Genomic DNA, 20,797 nt, shown 5'->3' with positions numbered 1-20,797 from the left:
CTATTAAAAAAAAAAGGTGTGTGTGTGTCTGCATATATTTAGATACAAATATATAAAAAGAGCCACCACCGTTGCCTGAGGGGGAACACGTCAGGGAGCGCACTGGGGCTGACGCGTTATTGAATAAGAAGCCCTCCGAAGGGCGTCATGTCCCCCGCCACCCGGGGATGGGATGTCCGTGCCTGCCATCCGCGGTGCCCACACGCCGTGACTCGCCGCTCCGGGGCATAAACAAACACGGCTGGAACAACACAAGGCCGCGGTGGCGGAGGCCGGACCCCGCCGCCGGGGCGCAGAGCGGCCGGGCGCATCCCCGGTGCCGCCGCCCCCCGCTCCGTTCCCACAGGGCTGTCCCCGCCCGCCCCCGGGCAGCTGCCATGTGTCTGCTCGAGTGCGATTAACACCGACTCGCCAAATCCCCCCCGCGCCCGCTTCCCCTCCCCGGGCCATTTGGGGCATGCCCGCGCCCCGTGTTTACACGGCGGCGCCTTCGCGCGGGGCCTTTCTGCGGATGGCGCTGGCAGATGAGCCGGGGGAGGTGGGGGCTCCGCGCCGCGCAGCGCCCGCCGCCGGCTATAAAAGCCTCCGGGCCCGCGGGCGGCGGCGATAAGCGAGCGGCCGCGCACCGGCGGAGGATGGAGGGCGGCTGTCCCCGCCCGCTCTCGGCGGCGCTGCCCCCGCAGGGTTACTCGCCCCTCTCCTCCTCCCGGTGCGGGGGACGGCCCGGTCCTGCGCTCACGGCCCTGCCCTCGCCCCGCAGCCCTGCGCCCTTCTGGAGACCGTGGGTGCCCGCGCCGGGTGAGGCGGCCCAGCGGAGCCCCGGCCCCGCCGCGGTGAGTGGGGAGCGGCGTGGCGGAGCATCTAGCGCACTCGGCGGGCGGGGATGCTCGGGGAGGGCCCTGTGCCGTGCCGGCGGGCTGACCTCTGCTCTCTCCTCCGCAGCCTCACGGCCCCGGCGGGCTGGCGGGAGCCTCCCGAAAGCTGGCGCAGTACACGCACCCCGTCAGGTAAGCGGCAGCGCCCGGCCCCGGCGGCTCTCGCGGGGCCCTCGGGGCGCCCCTGGCGCTGCGCGGCCAGGAGAGAGTCCCTCGCTCGCCAGTGTAGTGTCGTAGCATTAGCTCTCCCGCCCCTTTTGTTTCCACCCATGTATTTATGTAGATATTAAAGCGCCTTGGGAATGAATTGGCCGTCTACATGTTTTTTTACTGACAGATCCTTGGGCAAATGATTGCCAGGATTTGTGTATTTAATATATTTCAGTTGTTGATGTGCCTCTGTGGTTTGAGACTTAAGACGTATTACACAGTTATGTGGGTGTTTTTTGGTGGTAGTGGAGCTGGCTGAAGCACCCTGTTACTCATTCCCGTGCCCACGATTAAAAAAGGCACGGGGCTGTAGTTCCTAGGCTGTGCTGCTGCGCAAACATCCAGCGCCCTCCCACAGCAAAGAAGCAGGTGGAGGCGTGGGAGAGAGTGGCAGGATGAGAAGATATGCACTGGCTAAGCCACCATTGCCGAGGAAAATACTTGTGTAACTGCTGCTTTAATGATAAAGGCAATGATAGTATCTGTACTGTCAGTTCTGAAAAGGAAATAAAAGAAACTAACAGCAGTTGAATCTGTAGGAGAGTCTGTATTCAGAAATGCTGCTAGGTTTTGCAAGATGCTTAAAATAATTGTACAGGTAGTTTTTCCAGACAGAAGTGGCTTTCTTTCAAATCTAGGCTCTCATCCTTCAAATAGTGATGCACTAGCTAAGCAACTGTACGGGCAGACTTCACTGTGACTGCTCCAATGCTTAGGTTTGAGTGAATGCTGGGAACATTGGGAATGGCGACCTGTTACAAAGCCAATGTCAGTGACTTTGTGCTGCCAAGGAAGCAGTGTTCTGTTAAACAGTAGCCTAAAAAGTATTTCTTGTAATTGCTAGAAAGCTGTCTACTTCTGTTTCTTCATGCATTTCTATTTTAAACAATCTGCAGTCAGCATTTCATTACGTTGTAGTGTGCTAGTCTCTTGGCTCTTGGGACTTCCTTGGTCTATTCCTTCTATCTAACTCCAAACTGTAAGCAAAAGAGGACACTAGTTGAAAGGGAACAGGAATTTGGAGTATATCAATTGCAATATATTGTCATTAGCTGATAGCCCATGCTAACTGTGATCTTATCAGCATATTTTGTTAATTTCTGAATACAACACAGACGGCTTTAAAATCTACATCCATGGGACATCTTCCTTATGGAGCCTGTTGATTGTTTTTGGAAAGACAGATGAAATACCAAGGTCTGATCACCCCTAGATGTTTATCATTCCTTTGAATTTTACAATGGTGTGAAACAAGTATCAACAACTACCTAGGCTGGGGACCTTCAGTAAGAAAACTTCTATTTGAGTCATATGTTTTTTTTATCCTGTTTGATGCCAATTATATTCCCTATGAATAGTTCCAGTAGGGGTGGTACAGTTAATGAGGTACTGGAGTGGGAAGTTCCAGATGCAGAGTCTTGGGCTTTCGTGGTTTTGCTGCAAAACTCACACTCTAAATCATCTTTTTCTCTTCAGATGGAGATAAGATTTTTTTTTTCTTAATTGAATATAGAAAGCAACTTAGCAATTGAGCTTGTAAGGAAAAGCTCTATAAGATGCTTGTTTTAATAGAATTTCACTTTGTTTTTTTGCATGTCCCTCCATGTAAAATACATAATAACAATAAGCAAATCTATTGTATACTTGTTTCAGACTATTTTGGCCCAAATCAAGGTGCTATGATTACTTGTATCAGGAAGCTGAAGCACTTCTGAAAAACTTCCCAGTACAGGCTACAATTTCCTTTTATGAAGACTCGGATAGTGAAGATGATGAAGATCAACTGGAACAAGATTCAGGAACAGAATCAGATTGCTGACTGCAGCAACTTCTGACTTAATTTAAACTTAATATAAATATGTATTATAGTATTTTTAAAGATAATTTATTTCTATGTAAGTTATTCTTAATAAAACTGAGATGCCTTGTAATTTTATACTTTTTCCTTGGTTCCTTTCCTGTCCTGGTTTAAGTGGGGAAGGTATTGATTAGTACTTTTCTGTCTGAGGTCCTATAGTTTGTAGATCATAAGCTGAACACCAAGCAGAGAACAGATGCCTTATTTTGAAGGGCTCTGTGGTTGTGACTTTCTCAAAGTCTGAGGACACAAGGAAAGCTTGTAATTGTGATTTAGTAGGCTCCATATGGAAGTGTATCAAGGAATCATTGGATTAAGTATTCCAATTGTGTGGTGCCTGCTGTTACAACGGTTTCAAACATAGAGAAGAGAAACAATACAGCTGTTTCTGAAATGGAGAGAAGAGTCCAAATTCTAATCTAGTTCTTATTGTGTAGAAGAGTTTGCCTCACATCACTTGTGTTCTCATGTATATGTGCTGTGTTCTTATACATAAAAGTAAGTTTCTGCATTTGTTTGTAAAGTGGACATCAAGAAACAGATCTGAGTTGTTATAATAGTGAGATTGGTTTTAATAATTGAAACAAAGTTGGGTCGCAATCATCGCGAAGGCCAAAGCCCCTAAAAGAACAACAGAACAAATCCAAAGCTTTAAATTAAAGGCAGTGCCTCTGTCAGGTAGCGGCTGTGTACTTACCTGGACCTGCCCTTGCCTTGTGTGTGCAGCTGCAGGCCGCGCTGGCTCAGTGTGCCAGCACCATCCAGGGAGCGCTTGGCCCGTGCTCCCCGGGCCCTGCAGCAGGATCGGAGCGGGTCCGCACCCGGAGCCTGCCCACACTTAACCTGCAGAGCGCGGGGTGCACCGGCCTAAGCACCTGGCGCTGGGACCCCTGGACGGAAAACCAATCCTAGTGCAGGGGCGTGCACCCCCTCGCCGCCGGGGTGGGTACGCGCTGCTCCGTGCCCACAGCGACGTCCGCTCCCGGCCGGTCTCCCCCGCGCCGCTCCCGCTCCCGGCCAGGCCGCGGCCCCGCCCGCCGCGGCGGAGCCTGCGCACTGTGCCCCAGCGCTCCGCCCGCCCTCCCGCGGGGGCCCGGCTGCGGCCCGGCCCGGCACGATGCTCAACGTGCCGCCGTCGGCCTTCCCCGCGCCCGGCTCCCAGCAGCGAGCGGCAGCGGGTGGCCGCAGTAAGGTACGGGCGGCTCTGCCGCTCTTGGTCGCTTGGGGGGAGGTGAACGGGCCCACGTTTTTCCCGCTGCGGCGGCGGCTGCCTGGCCTGGCCCCGCCCGGCCGAGCTGCGGTGGTCTCCGGTCGGTTCCCGGCTGCAGCTGGGGCAGGGCTGCTGCCGGCCGCCCCCCTCCAGCGGCCGGGTCTCGGGCGAGGGCCCGGCTCGGCTGCGGCGCTGGAGAACACTTGGTACTTCTGGTTAGAGAGGGCGGCGGTGACAGCGCTTCCGGCACTTCCTGCCCCGGCTGTGCCGGCTGTGCCGCGATGGAGGCTTTCACCTTGGAATTACTGCCTGCAGCTCATGCTTTAATGTTGGATCTTCGTCTTTGGAGGGGTTTTGAGAACACTTGTTGTCTAGAGACCTTGCTTGGAAAGCAGACTTGGACTAAAGGAGCTTTAAGAAATGTTAGTTTATGTACGCTTCAGTTTTTTTGCTTCTGTTTTTCCTGTGGTTTTGTAAGACCGCAGTTCTTTAACCCTGTTTCCTGTTGTTAAAGCTTGGATCAAAAGGGTTCCCAAACTGTGGTCTTACTTGTTTACTGTTTCTTCGAATGCCTTGAAAATGCTTGGAAAATAAAGGTTCTGCAGCATGGGTGTGCTTTCTGCAAGGTAAACATGGTGTTGTAAATTGTGATTCACCGAGTCGGTATTTTTTAGAAACAGACAGTGGGTCTCCATTACTCACTAGGTGCTGTTGAAAAGGAAGGTGTTAGATACCCTGAAGATCTTGTTCTGCCTTTTAGGACAGGCAGGCCATGGCAATACTTCTCTGGAAAGCTACTAGTTCTGTCCCAGCTTTCTCTGGGTCAGGCTTCCAGTTGCTGTAGGGCTTGTGGAAAGTCTTTATGAATGCTGTGAAGGCAAAACTTGTCTTACCTGACCATGATTTTTAAATTTCCTTTCTTTATTGCTCATAGTTTTCCAGACAGTATCTCAAATGATTTGCCACCACAGGCAGACTTGGTGTCTTCAGCTTGCTTTGGGAAGAGTCAACTGAATGTTTGTTGCTGTTCAGTAATTTCTGTGTCACTACCCTGAACACTCCCTTAAGCACCCTTTCTACTGAGTAGGGCTCCCAAATATTGGTGAATAATACGAGTTGGGTTAATTCTCTTTTGTTTTTGTCTCAGCCCTCCTATGGAGCTTAGAAAAGTGTATTCTTAGAATGGCTTTTTCTTCCTTTAGAGGTTGAAGTTGTTTGTATATTTGTTATTTTTCAGGTACCTTTAAAACCAGGAAGGAGTCTTATGGATTGGATTCGGCTAACTAAAAGTGGGAAGGACTTGACTGGTTTGAAAGGGAGGCTGCTTGAAGTCACTGAAGATGAGCTCTCTAAACACAACAAAAAGGAGGACTGCTGGATATGTATAAGAGGTTGGTTGCTGTGACATTTTTTCTGCATTTTTTACCTGGTTTCTCTTTTCTGTACCTAAAGAAGAAGCAATAAAACTCAAAAAACAAGAATAAAAGCCATGCTCCGAGAGAAACTATGCACCTCCTGTGTTTAGGCCAGGTGTAATCTTGACATACTTTGGCATAACTTCAAGTAAGAGATTTTCTGTTACAAAGATTTTCTTTGCTTTCAAGCCTTTCAAAACAAATCTTCCAAATTGGCATGTTTTATACGTATTTTATAGCTGCCTATGAAAATAATAAAATACAAAATTTTAGGCAATGTATCAAATAAAAAGGACTTAGCAAGAAAACAGGGCTTTGAAAATGTTGACATGTACACTTGTCAGTCTCGGACAGTTTATTATTTTGAGCAGTTGAGTATTTTTAAGGATTGCTTTAGAGCATCCAAAAACATAAAAATTAAAAATACTACTTAAACCTGGAGAATGGTCTTTAGGAAATAATTGTGAAAGCACACGTACTACTCCATAAAACTTAGTAGTGCAAATGACAGTTGCCAAACAGAGCAAATGTAATCTCTGACTACAGTGACAAATACCTGTGGTGACTATGCAATTCTATTTCTGTTATTATATTAATGAAATTTTAGCTCAGAAGTTGAATCATATGTTATATGTTTAGCATTGTGTGAAGGTGGTCTGGAGCAATAGCTGTGGCTAGAAGAGTATTTTTGGAGTTGGAAATGAAGTTCCTAATTTTCCTACAGAAAGGAGCAAAACATTTGCCCTGCAATTTAGTCATTTAGATGCTAAAATATACTAATATCACTGTAAATTTATTAGGAGGTAACACAAATTTCTATGAAGATAGAACCACTCTTTCTACAGATATGTCCCATTAGTGTCTCTGATCTTCTTAATCTCTTAGTGATAACATTGATCTGGTAAGGAGCAGCATTGATATTTAATAAAATGTCATATCTGAACTTCAGCAAAAGAAAGCTAAGAATTTCTATGTGAAAGTGATTGTATTATTGTTGGGTGTTAAAGGTGATGAGGGTGAAAGTAAAGGTAAAATGTTATTCAATACTGGCCTTTGACCAAAATAATAAGGTTGTTAATTTCCTGTGCTGCAATTTCATGTGCTAGTAAAGCTACAGTAGGAGGAGAGATAAAGAAACCTTGTCTGCCATGTTCATTGGTTCATTTTTCACTCTGAAAAAGGAACATCTACTGCAGACAGAATTACTGCCTAAAGATGCTTCTGTTTTCTTTTTAATCTCATTTTACCTTGACTGCATCTCTGAGGCTGGGTATTACAAGAACTCCATCAAGTTGCCGCTGTATCTTTCCTTAAATTTTTCCAGGTCTGCCTTTTCTGTGTTCTCAGATGACCAGTGAAAAAAGCATCATAACCGAAAATGAGAGTAGCCCTCGTACGTGGACACGTAGTAAAAGAATATAATTATGGAAAAGGCTAAATTAGGTCTCTGTGTTGGTAGTTAGACTATCTCTAAAAGAAAGAGCAGAAACCCATGAGAGCAGTGTGAAGTAAAAGAAGAACAGGAACTAACTTGGTTCAAAACCCCAGTGTGATCAAAGAAAGGTGTCATATAGGGCACAAATTTGTACGTAAAGGGGGTTCAGGGGAGTTAAAAATGCATGAAGGGTGTATAAATGATACATTTCTTTTGCTCCAGCAAGTTTGATGGTAAATTTGAGTAATATTCAGGAGGCCATGGCTATGCAGAATCTTATAATTTATTGTGTGCAGTAATCAATGCTGCACACAAGATGGCACAGTGAATGCAGCCATCAGAAGAGCAGGTTGGTAAAGTGTGCAAAGATCCTTCCTTTGTTTTTGATGGGTCTTTGTTGTTGGCTGGGATGGTTGTTCTTGCCAACTAGGATTGCTCCAAATATGTCTGCCCCAGGCTCAGTGCTGAATGCCTTTCTCTTCTTCTGAAGTAATTAATGTACAGTTCCTAATGTCTTCAAAGCTTTTCTTCAAGCACTGGCACAGTTCTGGTTTTGGTAGCTTCCTGTTTTGATAATGTTAAATATCTTCAAATGTTCATGCAGGCAGGGATGCAATGATCATGTTAGCAGCAATATGTCTGCAGTTAAATCTGTTTATAGGCGCATTCTTCAGACTCCAATAAGCCAGTTGCCTAGCAACAATAATTAGCCCTCATCATTTCAGACCTATGAAGAAACATTGTTTTATGTTGCTGGAGGTGTAGAAACAATGCTGAGCCCTTTTACTGGGACAGGTACAGCCAGACTTGTAAGCCTTTAATGAGCACAAGCTGGGTTAAGTTTCTTATATTGCTGAATCTGAAGAATGGAAGTTTTGTTGCTGATGGTATTTCCTTGTGTGGGACAGTTCATTCCTGTAGGCATTTCATCCCATGATGGTGGGGTGGTACCGGAATGACTATGACAACACTTGAGGGAGAACTTAATTGGAAAGGAAACTGAAAAATTTTATACACTAGCTGGTTAAATTTTGTCTCTTTTTAAATCTGCCTGTGGTACTTTTACCCTCTAGCTAGGGTACATCATAACCAATTTCTAGGTTGAAGTCTTAACCCAAGGCAAGTGGTGTGGCATCTGCCATCTGTTGGGCTGGCATCTTCATGTAATAATATACCTCTTGTGCTCTATACAATTGTGTCACTTATGTTTCTGGTTTTGTGAAGTCATACTGTCTGTTCCAATTATGCCTACTGTTTGCTAGTACACTCTTTAATTTGTGCTATCCTTTCCATTATTTTTGGAGACAGGAGTGGTTGTAAAAATGCTGCTCATATGCTTTTATATTCTGTTTTCTTCAGGATTTGTATATAATGTCACGCCGTACATGGAATACCATCCAGGTGGTGAGGATGAACTAATGAAAGCAGCAGGAACTGATGGTACAGATCTCTTTGATCAGGTGAGAGCAACTGGCAGCAAATGACACTTGTTCACCATACTTGAAAAATGGATGTTTTGCCATTATTTTTAGGGCATTTCCGTGGAAATGGTGATTTGAACTTTTTCAGTCCCAAGGAAAGGCAGCAGGTAACTGCTCAGAATGACACTTACATGTGCTGGAAGAGACATGTAGTTTAAACTTTGTATCAAAAGACAGTAATGAAAATGTTACTTTATGTTGTTAGAATTACACTTCAATTAGCTTTTTTTTTTTAACAGAAATAGCAGTAAAGCTAGCAACAATTTGAGATACCACCTTCTTAATACATTGCTTCAATGACTACTGTTGTTGGAGAGACCTGTTTTTCTAAGAGCTTTCACTTTTTGACAAAAGCTTGTAGAATTCTTTGTCTATTTACTTGGCAGATGCATTATCAGTAAAAATGCTGGAGCTTCTATTAACTTTAACTGGTGAGCAACTCACAAGATGACAGTTGGTCTCTTATTTGTTTACTATTTCTTTAAATGCTTTGAAAATACTCAAAGGCTCTGAAGCATGGGTGTGCTTTCTGGAAGGAATTGCAAACTTGGTGTTGTAAAATGTGATTCACTGAGTTGGTATTTTTTAGACATTCTGTGGGTCTCCATTACTCACTAGGTTTATCTGAGAAACTGCAAAAAGAGCAGAAAAGAAATCGCTGTTTCAGAAAGGAAGTATGTTACCTCTTTACATGTCATGCATCAGAATATGTTGTGCCTTCATTTGCAAATATTTTTAACATTGTAAATAAAGATGGATAATGTTTTAGCTTTGAGTCCTTTGTTTTGTTTTGTTAGTCCTTTCACAAATGAAATGTTGGTTTTGGGCATAATTCTTTGATTTCAAGAAATCTCTAGTATTGAGTACCCAGTATCAAGTTGGGGCTTGGAATTATGTTGCTGGGTCATTATATGATGTCCTTGAAAGCAAAAGTCTTGACATCAGGAGTATTTGGGGAAGCCCCTGTAGTTAAGTTCAGATATATGCTTGCAACTTTTTAAATTTTTGTGATGGGAATGGAAACAGGTTTAGATCCTGAAAATATGCTTTTCACTTTTATTGTTTCTGGCTTATGACTTTTATGTTACTGGAGGTGTTTGTTTTCCCCTCTGCTTTAGCATTCTATGTCTGTCAGATAGTATTTTTTTTTAAGAGCTTGGTAGATTGCTAGTGTTCCCCAAATTTCTGGAAAAATTAACTGTCATTCATAATCCTTCATTTCTTTCTGTTACCTGTATATGAGGAAACTGCAACTTGTTGATGGGATTCTTTATCTCATCTCCTTAGCTAGTCCAGTTGAAAGTTTATATTTTTGAATCTAGGTACCATTCAAATTTGTCATGCAACACTTTGTTTCCTTTTCTCTTCTTGTGATGTTATCCTGGATGCCTTATCAGAATTCGCTTTTCTGCCATCCATTTCCTCTACAAGTTCTCCAGTTCTGGTCTGTAAAGCTACTGCTTTTTCTTCACTTTATTTTACTTTCTTAAATAGGGAATTTCCAAATGATTCAGTGATAGTAAGACAGAAGCAAACAGAAATACACCAGCTTGGTAGGAGGTGTTTAACTATTATTTTTTTGTTTGTTTCCTTCATCCTTTTTCCCTTTACTTGTCTAAACAAGACTAATAAGCATTGTGATAGTGACAAGGTCTTTGTTCTGTTAGTTGTGTAGCATGCATAATAAAAATGCTCTTCTGAAATATATTCTGTTAAGGTTATGATGTTCAGATATTGCAAACCATAAATGAGTAAATTAAACTATTGTTACTTTTTTCATAATCCTATTGTTTCACTTAATGACATGATATCTGTAATAGTAGTAAAAATAAGTACTGACTGATGTGATAGGGACTTCTAATGTATTTAAAAAATAATCTGCTAAATGAATTATATTAGTCAATGTACAAAAATGAACTTTTCTATTTCAGTGCATAGAACAACATAGTAAGAATCCCAAATTTTATGAAAAATATTTTGTTAATGTAGGTTCATCGTTGGGTCAATTATGAATCAATGCTGAAGGAATGTCTTGTTGGGAGAATGGCTGTCAAGGCCACTGCTGTTCCAAAAGGTGAGTTGTTTTAAGAAAGAAATATTGTCTATTATACTTCATTCCAAAATTATCTGGAAATTATGAGAAATCCTAAATCACCTCATATTTATGAGGAGAGTCTCTATTCTTGTGTAGAGTTGAAGGCTTTTGCGTATATTACTTTTTTTACACCAGATACCTGTAGATGAAATTGTTGTATAATTCAAGACTTTTAGTAATGTACTGCTATGTTTCTTCTTTTGTTTTTAGTAATTAGAAAACAGCTGTGCATGTGTGTTATATGTTTGTGTATATAGAAAAGACCTTTTACTGTCCTGCCATCTCTCTTCTTCTGATCCCAGGGGGAAAACTGTCATAGGCAGCTATCATATTGAAAGAAAAGTCAGTATTTTCAATCTGGTGATTTCAGCCCCTTAGAAACATCTGACAAGTTGCATATGTGTTGAGTTATTTGAATACACTTTGTGGGCAGTTGTTTGTTCCAGAGGTCCTTTCATTTGAATTTACCTTGAGAAAATTTTGCTAATACAATAGACTCCTCTGAGCCAGGAGAGCAAGAAATGTTGTATGGTCTTATAATGCAGGTGTGCAGGTGTTGGTTTCCAGAAACTTTAATCTTCAGTCTGTTTTTTGGTTTGTCGGCCACAGCCAAAATTTCCTATACCTGGGAAGCAGACAGTGTTACTCAGTATTGACCCTTAGCAAAACTGCAGTGAAAACATGAAAGGATTAATGATTACAACTATTTTTCTCCAATTCTATGACATACTTCAGTTCACGATTTCAGCTATCTTGTTGCTCTTCAGCTCCTGAAGAAGTGCACTGCATGCTTGCTTAATACTTAGATAACATTGTCTTAACAGTTGAGTTTGGTCTTTGTGTGAAGTGGAATAGTATTTTACATCTCCATCATGCTAAGTAGCTAATTCCAGTGTGAAAGTTTTAAAGTGCTACAAAGTATGGAGAAACCTCAGCAGCATAGCTGCCTCACTGAGTTGAGGCATTACAGAGACATTACTGCTGCTCTGTCAACTGAGTCAGAAATTTAAAAATAAACATGCATTTTGTTGATTTTATTAATCTAACTTTTCTGCAACTGGAAGGAATTCTTGTTACAGCCAGTCAGTAAAACATAAACACATCTTCACCCCTGCTGGCTCTGGCAGTCCATTTTCTGCTGTTTCCTTCTTCTGCTTTGTTTGCTAATAGGACTGTCTATTTCCTGTAGTAAAATTTGCAGGATAAAGGTTGTCAACTATATACAACCAGTTCTGTTACCTGTGTCGTTTTTAACCATTTCAGACTTGAGAAGACTTAATTTTGTTAATAAAGAATCAAACTGGTAACAGAACTACAGAGTCATTTAGGTTGGAGAAGACCTCCAAGATCGAGTCCATTTTTTGAACAGTCACCACCTTGTCAACTAGACTATGGCTAAGTGCTGTGTCCAGTTATTCCTTGAACATATCCAGGGATGGTGACTCCACCACCTCCCTGGGCAGCCTGACACAATACAATACTTGACAGCTCTTTCAGGGAAGTTCTTCCTGATCCCCAACCAGAACCTCCCTGTGCACAGCCAGGAGGCTGACCCCCACTTGGCTACACCCTCATTTGAGGGAGCTGTAGAGAGCAGTAAGGGCCCCCCTCAGCACCATCTTCTCCAGGCTAAACAGCCCCAGCTCTCTCAGCCACTCCTCACAGGATTTACCCTCCAGACTGCTCACCAGCTTTCTGGCCCTTCTCTGGAACACTCCAGCACTGGACTTGCTGAAATCCTTCACTCTAAGATTCTCAGTGTTTACTTTGATTCCTGTGGGGTTATATATCCTCCTCTGAATTATCAAAAAGTGATTGACTTACTTCACTATTAGCCAGCAATACTAGTCTTTATCGTTTGAGACCATATTCTGCAAACTTTGCATTTCAGAATAGAAGAATAAATTACTAAGTTAAGGTGCATGTTTTTGAATAGAGGATTAAATGGGTCCCATAAGTATAGAGGGAAAACAAGACTTCAAATTATGGATTACATTGCTTTCTTTTTGTCACAGAGAATGAATGTTCAGCAGTAAGATGAACATTAGTATTTGCTGTTTGGTGCAGTCTCAGTACAGAGCAAGGAAGGCAGATGTAGGTTCGTTAGGGCATTGCTGGAAGATTTGTGGTTTTTTACCTTAGGGTATTTTCCCTGTGGTGTGGTGGTTTCTTGGGAGATGGTACAATGGTTTGCTTACTGAACTGCTTAAGGAAGCTGAAGTTGTCCTTACACACTCTAGGTTGGGGATTTTTGAGGAAGAGTCTTTTGAAAATGCTGGTAATAGTGTTTTGTAAACTTGTATTTTGAGAATGCTGCTTCATGCTGTGGTGGTGACTAATAGGAAATTCTGAGGTGTCCCTTCTGTAGTGTTACAGTGGATCTTTGCTCTGAAGCATGTGGTGTTTGTACTTGCTGAGAAGGCCAGTGCCATACCTAGGTATGTAAAGGATGATTTCAGAATCTCCTGTACAGCATGAAACTGCTTGCTGCCCCTTCAGGGTGCTCAGCTGTAAATATTAGCACAGTCTGAAATATTTTAATACTGCTGGTGTTTCCAGAGACACTGGTTAGTGTGTATAGTAACATAATCCCTGTGTTACATTAGTGGTTACTTGGGAGTCAGAATGCATGTTGTATTATTGTTAATTCAACAAGATTAGACTGGGAGCTGTGATGTCATCCAAGGAAGAGAGGTAGGGCTCTGCCTTCACTGTATCTCATGTCATCCTTAAAATTGCAGTGCTGATTTCTGTGCAGTGTGTTAAAATATAGTGAAATGAGAATAGGCTTCTAAATACAAAGAATTACCTTTCATTAGGACACAGTTTTTGTGAACAACTTGCCCATCCTGGCAGAAACCATAAAGTGGTGCATAGCAGAATATGCAGACAAATGTTACCTCAACCAAAAATTTATGGAATATTTTCTTTTTACCTCAGCTAAAAATGTGTGGAGTATTTTCTTCTTACATTGAAATGGCACAACATGAAAGTCTCTGAAGGGTGTTCTTAAAGAGCTCGCAAGTAATTTTGGAATACCATTTGGTTGGTGCTTTGCTCTCTAAACCTTTCTTAACTTCTCTCTAGCATTTTTTCTCTAACACTCACTGGTGTGATGCAGAGCACTGGGAATGATATGGAAGACCAGGGAAGAAACATTCCTGTTTTGGTTTTCATAAAAAGGAGTAGGAAGAACAGATTTGCTTCTCCTACTTCCCAAACTTGGCTCCTGTAAGAGAGAATATAAATGGGGCCTTTCATATAATGACATTCTGAGATGTGCAATGTAGAGAAGGGCAGAAAGGGGCCCCAGGTATAGCCAGAGGTCTGGTTTCCCCACAGATTTACTGTGAATGGAAGGACATGTGGCTGAGAGGTGCAGTGCCTTTCCCATCAAGGTGAGCACCCAATAAAAGAATTGATGCTGTGTAATTCACCTGCTTGGTTTCTCTTTTTTAAAATTTTCTGCTAGAGTCAGTTGGTTTGGAATAGTTGTAGCGTACTGTAGAATAAATGAAAAACTGAGATAATAACTTGAAAATCATTTGGCAGAGGAAGCTTATAGAAATATTTCCTTTTTCCTATGTTCCTGCCAAGGATTGGCTTCATATTTCTAAGGATTGGATTGGTCAGATTTGCAGTCTATTATGTGATGTTGTGAGACAGGTATCGTTGGAATTCTTAACAGATTCAGTGAGCTTCTTAGCTATGAAGTTTATAATTGCACAAGATAATCTGTGATGATTTTTTTTGAAGTGTCAGAGTTCCTGCATTTCCTATCCTTTGGAGCTGTGCAATTTTTGGTGCTTGTAATGTAACAATTTTTTAATTAGACATGCTCTTTTGGAATGGTCATCAGTGCTGCATTTTTTTGTTGCTTCTTGATGTCTGAAGCATCCTGGTCATTCTGTTAAGACTTTTGGAATGTTTACTCAGAGATCCTTACTTTGGCTAATTTAGCATGATGTGGGGAAATACTGCAGCTTCTTAACCATTGTGCTTGTTTTTTATTAATGCTTGCAGAGATTTCTTCTGCTGTGTCTGAAGACAAGAAACAGCTTAATGGTAAGTTCTCACCTGGAGCAAAGTTGGGAGTGAATCTCAAACTTAGGTGAATATCATTGAATGAGCAGTATTTATCCACACTTCTCTCTCTTTGCATTTGAATGCAGTAGTCAGGCTGTAGTGATTTGTGGAAATTCCAGAAGGCAAAATCCTACCCAAGTATTGTGAATTCTGTATTCTAAAACTGCAGTGGAATAGTGTAGATAAGGGAGATATGAGATGGACAAACAAGGTCATCTTGTCTGTGAAATGCCAGGAAAATTTTCTGCTCAAGTCTTTTCTATCCAGTCAGGTCTTCCACTTGTTTTGCCAGATCTTTTTTTTTTCTTTCAAAGTGCAAAATTTTGCATTTCCTTGTGAGCTTCATGAAGTTTTTGTCAGCCCATTTCTCCAGACTCTCTGCATCCCTTAATAACCTTAACTTTCCATGTTTGCCTGTTTGCATGATTTGTTGTTGTTCTGACTGGGAGAATGAGTGCCCTGTAGATTGCTGGTGACTGTGTGAAACAATATCAGCATTCCCGGTTCCCTGGGGAGTGCTAACAGTACCTGCCCTCCAGCTGGACTTGGTATGCTGATCACACCTTTTGTGACTGGCAGTTCTACTCACTTTCTGTCTGTGATGCAATCTACCAACCAAACCCAGCTCTTTCCAGGTTGGCTGTGAAGGTGGTGTGAGAACCTCTCTCACTAGCCTTGCTGTCCCACAGGATTGTGTAAAGCAGTCCTGTGATGTGCAGGGTTATAACTCTGCTGTTCATCTGGTCACATTAAACTCCTCATTTCATGCCTGCCATCAGCCTTTGGCTTCACCCACAGCTTTTCTTTATTTGTGATCACCATGACTAATAGAGCACTTTGCTTAATTGGTTCACTGATCACCTGAATCATTGTCTTTTTGTTGCAGCATGAATCACTGTTTTCATGTAGCATCTTACAGTATTTCAAAATAATTCATAAATAACTTGTTTTGCCAGAATGTTCTGTTTTATTGTGGCTGTTCATTTATTTCTCTGGACCTGCAAAAGCAAATAAGAGTATGTATGACCATGGATTCCTGTTATCCCTGGAGACCAAGCAATTCATATGTGTGTCCTCAAGAAAGGCTTAGCCCTTGAGAAGGCTTTTATCATTAGGTGATTGGTTTTCTTTTGCAGTGATCTGACTGCTCTGACATTTAGCTTCCTTGGCAGCTGCAGATGTTGTGTATTTAGGAGTAATTAAGGATCAAAGAATGAGTAATTCGACTGAGTTTTAATTGCTTTGGGTTAATTCTGGATGATCAAATAGTTTTGACAGATTGGGTTAGACCAGAGTGGCTCTTTTTGTTTTTATCTACTTCCCACGTGTTAGAGCCTCTCAATTATGTGTTTAAGCTTTTAGTCATACTAGAAAATTTACTGGCATTTAGAAGATAATATTCTGGGTAACTGAGAATTCATGTGCTAATTATTTAATGCATAGCCATTTCAGGTTTGCAAGGTTTGCCTTTGAATGGGCTTGAAACCAGCACTTACCAGCTGTTCAGTCTGCAGCTTCCTCCATCATCATTCTATTTAGCTTCTTTGTGTTAAAACTGATGCAGGATTGCAGTTGCTTTCATCTATTCTCTGTCCTCAAGCTTTTGCCAAATATGTTCAATTTCTATTCTGTCAGAGATTGGTACAGCTGACATTTTGAAAGACTGACCAACTGTTGCTTCCCAGCAAAAGCTGTTCCAGACTGTTTCATGCAGTTAAGTAGTTCAAGTGAATGTCTGAATTCTGTGAAAATTCCTAGCCAAATGCTGTGTAGAAAGATTTGGGCTGCTCTCTTTGCTTAATTGACTGACACGAAATGTTACTTGCAAATTAGGTTAGATCAGACATCTCAAATTGAATTTATTCATCTGAATTGTATAAACAAATAGTTCTGATAAAGGAAAATCATTCAGATAACCTTTTTGTGCTACACTATCACAAAGTGTTAAAACACAAGCTACTAACAGATGAAATCGAGTACAACACAGGTACTGTGGTGTGTAGAACTGTGTTCTGAAGTAGACCTCCATGTTCTAGAACACTGCTCTCCAAGAGAAAGTGCTGAATAAAAACCAAGTACAAAATGTATATAGTCTAGCTGTGGAAATAAAGCCACCAAATATTGTTCGAGAACACTTAAAACATTCAATTATAAAAACCAAAACCATAAACCCCAAACATACCTGAGTATTATTTATATTAAGCAAGCATCCCAGCAAATATTTTAATGACTGTCTGCTCTTTGCAGGTGTGCTTCCTGAGAAGAAAGTACTGGCTTCTTCTGCTAAAGATTTAAGTCCAAGGTAAGCCTTTGTCTGTAGTTGTCTGTTGAACATTCTGTTTAAGAATTCTGTGCAATTCTTAGTAAATACAAGGCAAGTTCTTCCATGGGTAGCTCTTGAAATTTCAGTTAAATGAGTGTATTTCATTACCATCCTTGTATAAGTAGGAAAGTTGAAGTTCAGGTTTAAAACAAGTTGCCAGAGGTCATAGGGGCAGATGATGGTTCTTTACTTGTTCTGTTGATTCCTAGATCTTGTGCTGCCTTGATTGTATACAAATGCTTGGCTTATATTTGCAGGCTCCTCACCTTTGTTTCTTGGGAAAACTCATGGAAAGTGATTCTAATTGGACTGATTACTTTCTTGACTTTAATGAATTTGTCCATAAACAATTGCTGTGCCTTGAAAAAGGGCATAATTTCAAGCTGGAATGTATTGAGATTGATAGCTGCATTCAAGTTTCTACAGTATGTAAAGCCAAGCAGGCCCTGAAATCTCACTGTGATATGCCTGCTGATGTCACTGATGCATCATTTTACTCCATGATACCTTTGGTCCTCAAGATCTAGCTTCCCACCTGGCATCAAAATCCCCTGGAAATATGTGTTCTCTGGGCTAGTTGCATGCAGTCATGAAATACTATGGCTTGTAAACAATTGGAATGGGGTTTATTTTCTGAAGTGCTCTCCAAACCTTGCTGCCTTTCTTTCCATGTGTGTCTGGCATATTCTGGCATGTGACTGGAAGGTGTGCAGCCTAAGATGTGTTGGCTGTCAGGAGTATTTTCTCCTCCCTTTGTCCCTGTTTTTCTGGTCCACGAGTAGATGGAAGTTACTTCCTGACAAGTGTAAGGCCATGCAAATAATTAGCAACTGAAGGCTTTCTTTTCTTTTTGTACTTTACACTGGATTTATTACAAGGTTTGGACTTGGGAACATAGGAATGAATGCAAAAACTTGATTTGTGGAGGTGAAAGGAATTGTGGTTTTGTGGCATGTGCATCAAATCTTTAAGTCTTGGAAGCCACCCTGTCTGTTTTGGCTGTTTGTCTCTGCCCGGACACGCGTAGGATGGCTCTGGGGCAGCCCGCGCTTCAAAGGACGAGTCCGGACTCTTCAGATTTTCAGTCTTCAGATTGTTTATTATTTCTTATCTACAGAATTTTCTTTCAGCCCGACTGAGGTCTGACCAGCAAGGCAGCCAAGGGCACTCTGACCTCCCACTGGGTGGTCATCTATTTTTATACTAAAAACCACGTACATCATATTTACCTTTATTTCTCAATACCTTTCACCCATATTAGCAAGTGCACCTTCACCATGGACTAATCTCAAAGTGCCAACATCACCACAGAAAATGGATGACAAGAAGAAGAAAGAAGGACAAGACATGCCCTGGTCCCTCCATCTTGTCTCCATAACCCCCCTGTAACAAAACCCTAAAATCTATATTTCACTCTGTAAATACATCATTCTTACACCATTCATTCCCAAGTGACTCTCATGTCCTCAAACAGGTGGCACATCCCTCGAAGGGTCAAAGTCAAGCCACCAGATGCTTCTGGCAACTCCTGGCAATTCCAGGATTTCTGAGCCCCCCAAGGGTTGTCTCGGTAACTCTGGACATCAGGAGTGATGTGCTGAGTTCCCACACCACCCTCCCTATTTAATGCTTTTGTCTGGACTTAAGATTTTAATCATCCGTATGCAAGGTTCATATACTACAAAGAGAATATATGTGCTTTTTAAGTAAAATTAATGCCATACAATTTTAACTACACTGTACTGACTATAAGAATACATAATTAGATAGTTATTTTAGTAGTTTTGTCAGAATTACTGTGAACTTAGTCTTCAAAAGTAGTAAGTAATATGTTTGGCTTGTAAATTTGTTATACAAGCTCTGTTTGAAGGCTTGGGGTTAAATATGTTTTGATATGCTCAAATAAAGTATATGTTTTTTATTTATTTTATTTTTGTTTTACAGTTACGACTGGTTCCAAACAGATAGTTTGATCACAATTGTCATATACACTAAGCAGAAGGTAAGTATATTTCATGAAGGAAGAATTACAAGATCCAGTTGTGATCTAGCTTGAATTCTGGGAGAACTTCATAAAAATTTTTGGTTTTTTTCCCCTTGGCTATGAAAGGACATGAATGCAGACTTGGTGATAGTTGACTGTCAAGACAAACAATTAAGGGGAGAAATCATCATGGATGATCACTCATATCTTGTAGAAGTTGGTAGGTACTGTAATTTTGCAATTGAAAGTATTGTATTTTCATTCTACTCTATTAAAACCTTTTCATCACACCATTAGCATTTTACATGCACCAATTAGTATTTTATTCCTCTTTCATTAGAGATGGTTAAAGTGCCTTGATGTAAAGGAATTACATTGTTTATCAACTCACATCTTCATTTTTTAGTATGTACTAAATTTCTTACATATGGACTAAAATGCAGTAAGAAATTGATTTTAAAGTTGTGTAAAATTTTTCTTCAAATGTGTTTTTTATGATTATTAAAAAGCCCTCATTCACAAGGGCAAGTGCAATAATTGCAGATTGGTAGCTTTGCCTGAGCCATTATTAAAAGTAATGGGAAAAATAATGCCTTCATGCATGAGGCTTGTAGAAGTTATGAGTCAAATTTCAAGGCCAAATAAACATGCATAACTTTTTATAAGTATTATTAGTTCACTCAGTATTCCTAGACTTACCTATACTTTTTGTGTATATGATGGCTGTAGTAGAATTTCTTTAATGCTTAACACACAGTTTGTTTGTTTTTATTTCAGACTTGGATCATGCAGTTTCCGAAGATGTGGCTGGTAATTTCTGTCTCTTGCAGCACTTCTGTATCTCTTCTAGGATAGTCCAGTCAGGAGCTGAACTTCCATGATCCTTGTGGGTCCCTTCCAACGCAAGATATTCTATGATTCTGATACCAAAATTCAATTTAAATTGGGAATTTCAGTTTATTTTTCTGACTCATCAGATACTTCACAATTTTACTTACCACCAGGTCCTGACAGAGTCAATCAAACCAAGTCATAACATGAAATATTTTTTCTTAATTGTGGCATTTGGGCCTGTGAAAGTAATAAGCTGATAGTGCTCTGATCCCTCTGAGCATGACTGAAGGCTAAAAGAGCTAGAAGTTGGTTCTGTTGTGTATTTTTAAACTGTTCTTTGCTTGGACTGAGACTTTCTTGTATTTCATTGTTAATTCAAATGGCCTTGAAAAGAAGGTAGTAAGTTGTGCTAACTAACAATTTCCAGTACATGAGGACTCTGGGTTCATGAGTATTTTTCTTGACCAGATGGTCTGTGGAGCTGTCCTGGTTCCACAAACTGTCAAGCAAATAATGTGTATTAATTATGCATATCCAGTTAGTGCTTTTTTTAACTGCACTCTAAAATATTATAGGGAGATAGCTGGAAGTACTAATTTGATTTGATACTCTGCTTTAAAGAATTAATTACATGTGTCTTGAGAAATGAGTAATTGTTCTGAATTTCTTTATAGTTTATGTGTGAAATTTTTTTTATACAAAGTGTAACTAAAAGTAACAATATGAAATCTTTTCTCTTTTAGTAAATATTGCTGAAAAAGTAGGGAAAGTAGAGATTATCTTAAAGAAAAAGGATAATGTTCATTGGAAAAATCTGGGCCAGCCCTCTGAGGGTCATAATACTTTTATCAAACGCACAGACAGAGGTAAGCAATTTTATAGCCAGCTACCAGCTATTTTAGGACTTCTTGGAGCTTGTCAGTGATATTTGTGTTTTTCCAGAATTTCTTTTTCTGTTGTTGGACCTTTACTTCTTTTACAATTTGAAATT

The 20,797-nt window shown here is 41.0% G+C and overlaps 2 protein-coding genes across 3 annotated transcripts in view; both read left to right on the top strand.

The window, feature by feature from the left end:
- Window positions 1–392: 392 nt before the first annotated feature.
- Window positions 393–3,021, top strand: RIPPLY2 (ripply transcriptional repressor 2). The gene is made up of 3 exons (XM_058019501.1): window positions 393–833; window positions 943–1,007; window positions 2,739–3,021. The coding sequence occupies exons 1-3, from the start codon at window positions 525–527 to the stop codon at window positions 2,902–2,904; spliced, it is 540 nt and encodes a 179-aa protein (XP_057875484.1). The 5' UTR covers window positions 393–524; the 3' UTR covers window positions 2,905–3,021.
- A 1,012-nt stretch (window positions 3,022–4,033) lies between these two features.
- The window catches only part of LOC131080878 (cytochrome b5 reductase 4), a 30,593-nt gene continuing 13,829 nt past the window's right edge, over window positions 4,034–20,797 (top strand). Inside the window, exons 1-10 of one of the 2 annotated variants that reach the window (XM_058019499.1) lie at window positions 4,034–4,135; window positions 5,391–5,544; window positions 8,363–8,463; window positions 10,474–10,558; window positions 14,603–14,644; window positions 16,913–16,967; window positions 18,933–18,990; window positions 19,099–19,192; window positions 19,750–19,782; window positions 20,550–20,672. In XM_058019499.1, the coding sequence (XP_057875482.1) occupies window positions 4,061–4,135; window positions 5,391–5,544; window positions 8,363–8,463; window positions 10,474–10,558; window positions 14,603–14,644; window positions 16,913–16,967; window positions 18,933–18,990; window positions 19,099–19,192; window positions 19,750–19,782; window positions 20,550–20,672 (820 nt within the window). In that variant the 5' untranslated portion in view covers window positions 4,034–4,060. Of the gene's footprint in view, window positions 4,136–4,479; window positions 4,576–5,390; window positions 5,545–8,362; window positions 8,464–10,473; window positions 10,559–14,602; window positions 14,645–16,912; window positions 16,968–18,932; window positions 18,991–19,098; window positions 19,193–19,749; window positions 19,783–20,549; window positions 20,673–20,797 lie in introns of those variants that run through there. The other variant, XM_058019498.1, reaches the window with a different exon arrangement.

The sequence above is a fragment of the Melospiza georgiana genome, chromosome 3 (genome assembly GCF_028018845.1).
Source record: "Melospiza georgiana isolate bMelGeo1 chromosome 3, bMelGeo1.pri, whole genome shotgun sequence".
NCBI classification, from domain to species: Eukaryota; Metazoa; Chordata; class Aves; order Passeriformes; family Passerellidae; genus Melospiza; species Melospiza georgiana.
The sequence above is the reverse complement of the archived record's forward strand: the minus strand, read 5'-3'. Positions and strand labels throughout refer to the sequence as shown.

What these genes read in the sequence shown, in the direction of transcription:
- RIPPLY2 (XM_058019501.1), top strand. Translation starts at nt 525, where the DNA reads ATGAGCCGGGGGAGGTGGGGGCTCCGCGCCGCGCAGCGCCCGCCGCCG. An exon ending in GGAGCCCCGGCCCCGCCGCG is followed by an intron (nt 834 to 942) that starts GTGAGTGGGGAG and finishes TCTCCTCCGCAG; the next exon opens with CCTCACGGCCCCGGCGGGCT. An exon ending in CAGTACACGCACCCCGTCAG is followed by an intron (nt 1,008 to 2,738) that starts GTAAGCGGCAGC and finishes TACTTGTTTCAG; the next exon opens with ACTATTTTGGCCCAAATCAA.